The 2,496-nt window shown below is 56.0% G+C and overlaps 1 protein-coding gene across 1 annotated transcript; it reads right to left on the bottom strand.

The window, feature by feature from the left end:
• Positions 1-287: 287 nt before the first annotated feature.
• Positions 288-2,036, bottom strand: FZD10 (frizzled class receptor 10; the record flags this gene model as incomplete). The annotated part of the gene is made up of 1 exon (XM_084217021.1): positions 288-2,036. One exon carries the CDS (start codon positions 2,034-2,036, stop codon positions 288-290), a length of 1,749 nt encoding a protein of 582 aa, XP_084073147.1.
• Positions 2,037-2,496: the final 460 nt, after the last annotated feature.

Genomic DNA, 2,496 nt, shown 5'->3' with positions numbered 1-2,496 from the left:
TTTATGCTGTTTTTTTTTTAATCTGAGGGATGGATGTGATTCTTAACTACAAATTAGTAACAGAACAGACTGTTTTAATTCACAATATTTCTTTCACATAAAACCTTTCTATGAGTACATTTACCTTCAGTTTTTCACCAGGTCTTGAATTCAGCATGATACATTTTTGTGCCTTGAGATAGTAAAATGCTCTGACAAAAAAAGCACCATTCATTTTTTAATTTCTGACTGCTACTGTGGACATTTGTAAGTCTGTGAGGTGAGATACAGTCTTTTCTAAAACCTGGTCACACACAGGTGGGTGGTTGTAATGTTGATTCATATTTTGCAAGGTGAGTTTTCTGTGGATGTTGAGGTTTTTTGTAGATCCCACTACTAGTAATAACACTTGCAGGTTTTCTCCGACTTCTCTTCTTTAATCTCCGACTACAAACATTTTGCCAGGATTGAAGAGTCTTGGAAGTCCAGATCCACATGCCACTAGTAATGCCCACAACTAATAACATAAAAATTTTGACCATAAAAATTTCTACTGCTGGGATAGAGTTATTCATCATGCAGTCCAAATTTTTAGTCTGATTGTTCATCTTGCATTTCTGTTGAGTTGCCACAATTTTCCAATAATCCATGTTCAGTCTCTCATAAAAATAGCAAGCTATCACGCAAGTCGCAGGCACTGTATACAAGACTGAGAAGACACCAATCCTGACCATAAGCTTCTCCAACTTGTCGGTGTTTTCTCCACCTGTTTTCATCACCCTCCTGATATGAAAAAGGGCCACAAAGCCAGAAAGAATAAAAGAAGTGCCAATGATTAGATAACAAGCCAAAGGAATGAGCACAAACCCCGTCAAGGCGTTCACATCCATGCTGCCAACGTAGCACAGCCCTGTCAGCTCGTCTCCAGCCACCCTCCTCATCACCAGGATCATGATGGTCTTCACAGCCGGGATGGCCCACGCTGCCAGGTGGAAGTAGCTGCTGTTGGCTTCGATCGCCTCGTGCCCCCACTTCTTCCCAGCCGCCAGAAACCAAGTCAGAGTCAGGATCACCCACCACAAGGAGCTGGCCATACCAAAGTAATAGAGGACCAGGAACACAATGGTGCAGCCAGTGCTCTCCAGCCCCTCCTGGATGACATAGAGCTGGCCGCTGTCCCTGTCACAGGCAATGCTTTCAGCGCCCGAGAAGAGGCGGATGATGTACCCCACCGAGTAGACGCAGTAGCACATGGACAGGAAGATAATGGGCCTCTCGGGGTACTTGAAACGCTGAGGATCTATGAGAAAAGTGAGCACAGTGAAAGCGCTGGAGAAGAAGCACAGAATGGACCAGATGGCAATCCAAATGACAGCAAACTGTTTGTCATCCCCGCTCCAGTAAACATCAACCCCTGGCGTGCAGAGCGGCGCGCAGGAAGCGCTCTTCTCCACATGGTGGAACTTGCCGGGGTTCTCACAGGACGCTCTGCTCAGGCTGTCCTTGTGCTGCTGCAGATCGTGGCCGCCGCTGGGCCGCTGGGGACGAAACATGGGCGGCAGCATGCTGGAGCCCCTGGGCGGCTCGTCCGACCCGTTGTTGGGGGCTTCCATGCACAGGTAATTGGGGTCGTTCTTTTTGGGCAGTTTGCTGCAGTCCAAGGAGTCCGGCCACTTAAAATTGAACTGCTCCATGATCGGGGAGCACTTCAGTCTCGCCTGCTCGCACATCACCCTGCAGGCTGGGATGGGGGTGGAAACCTGCTCCGTGCACATCGGGGCATAGAGGGAGCACAGGAAAAATTTCAGATGGCTGTGGCACCCGTACTCCACCAAGGGGGCAAACTCGTGCAGCTGAATGGCAGCTTCCCTTTGGTTTTCGTGCCCCATCAGGTTCGGCATCCTCGTCATGTTGTAGCCGATATCCTTGCACATGGGGATCTCTATGGGCTGGCAGCGGCCGTCGCCGGGCCGGTCGATGTCCATGGAGCTGATGGCCGCGCAGCAGCCGCTGAGCCAGCAGAGCAGCAGCGCGGTGCTGCCGGCCGCCGGCCCCATTGTGGCGGCTGCGGAGCGGCCGGAGCGCGGGCCGGGGGCCGCGGGGCTCAGAGCAGCGGCCGGCCGGGCCCTGCCCGCCGCAGCATCGCCCCCGAGCGCGGCGGGGCCGCGGCCGAGGCGGAGCGGGGCAGCATCGCCCGGGCCGCCGCGGCCCCGCGGGGAGCGCCCGGGCGGCGGCCGGCGGAAGGGAAAGCGCCCCCGCTCCGCAGAAGCGCCGAACTTACTGCGGGCGGCCCGGCAACTTTCTGCTCCCCGGGCTTCCACCGTCGCGATCCGCCTGCCCGCCTCCCGCCGCCGCGCTCCTTCCTGCGGCCCGCTGCCGCTGCCCGGCCCGGCGGCGTCCGGGGAGCTCGGGCGGGCGCAGCCGGGCGATCACCGCGTCCCCTCGCACATGTCCCGGGCGGCTTCGCTGCCGCGGCTGGCTCCGGGGATTCTCCGCTCCTCCGACGGGTCGCGGCTC

This window comes from Fringilla coelebs, assembly GCF_963513975.1.
Source record: "Fringilla coelebs genome assembly, chromosome: 17".
Classification (NCBI taxonomy): domain Eukaryota; kingdom Metazoa; phylum Chordata; class Aves; order Passeriformes; family Fringillidae; genus Fringilla; species Fringilla coelebs.
Note: the sequence above shows the minus strand (reverse complement) of the source record. Positions and strands in the feature narration are given on the sequence as shown.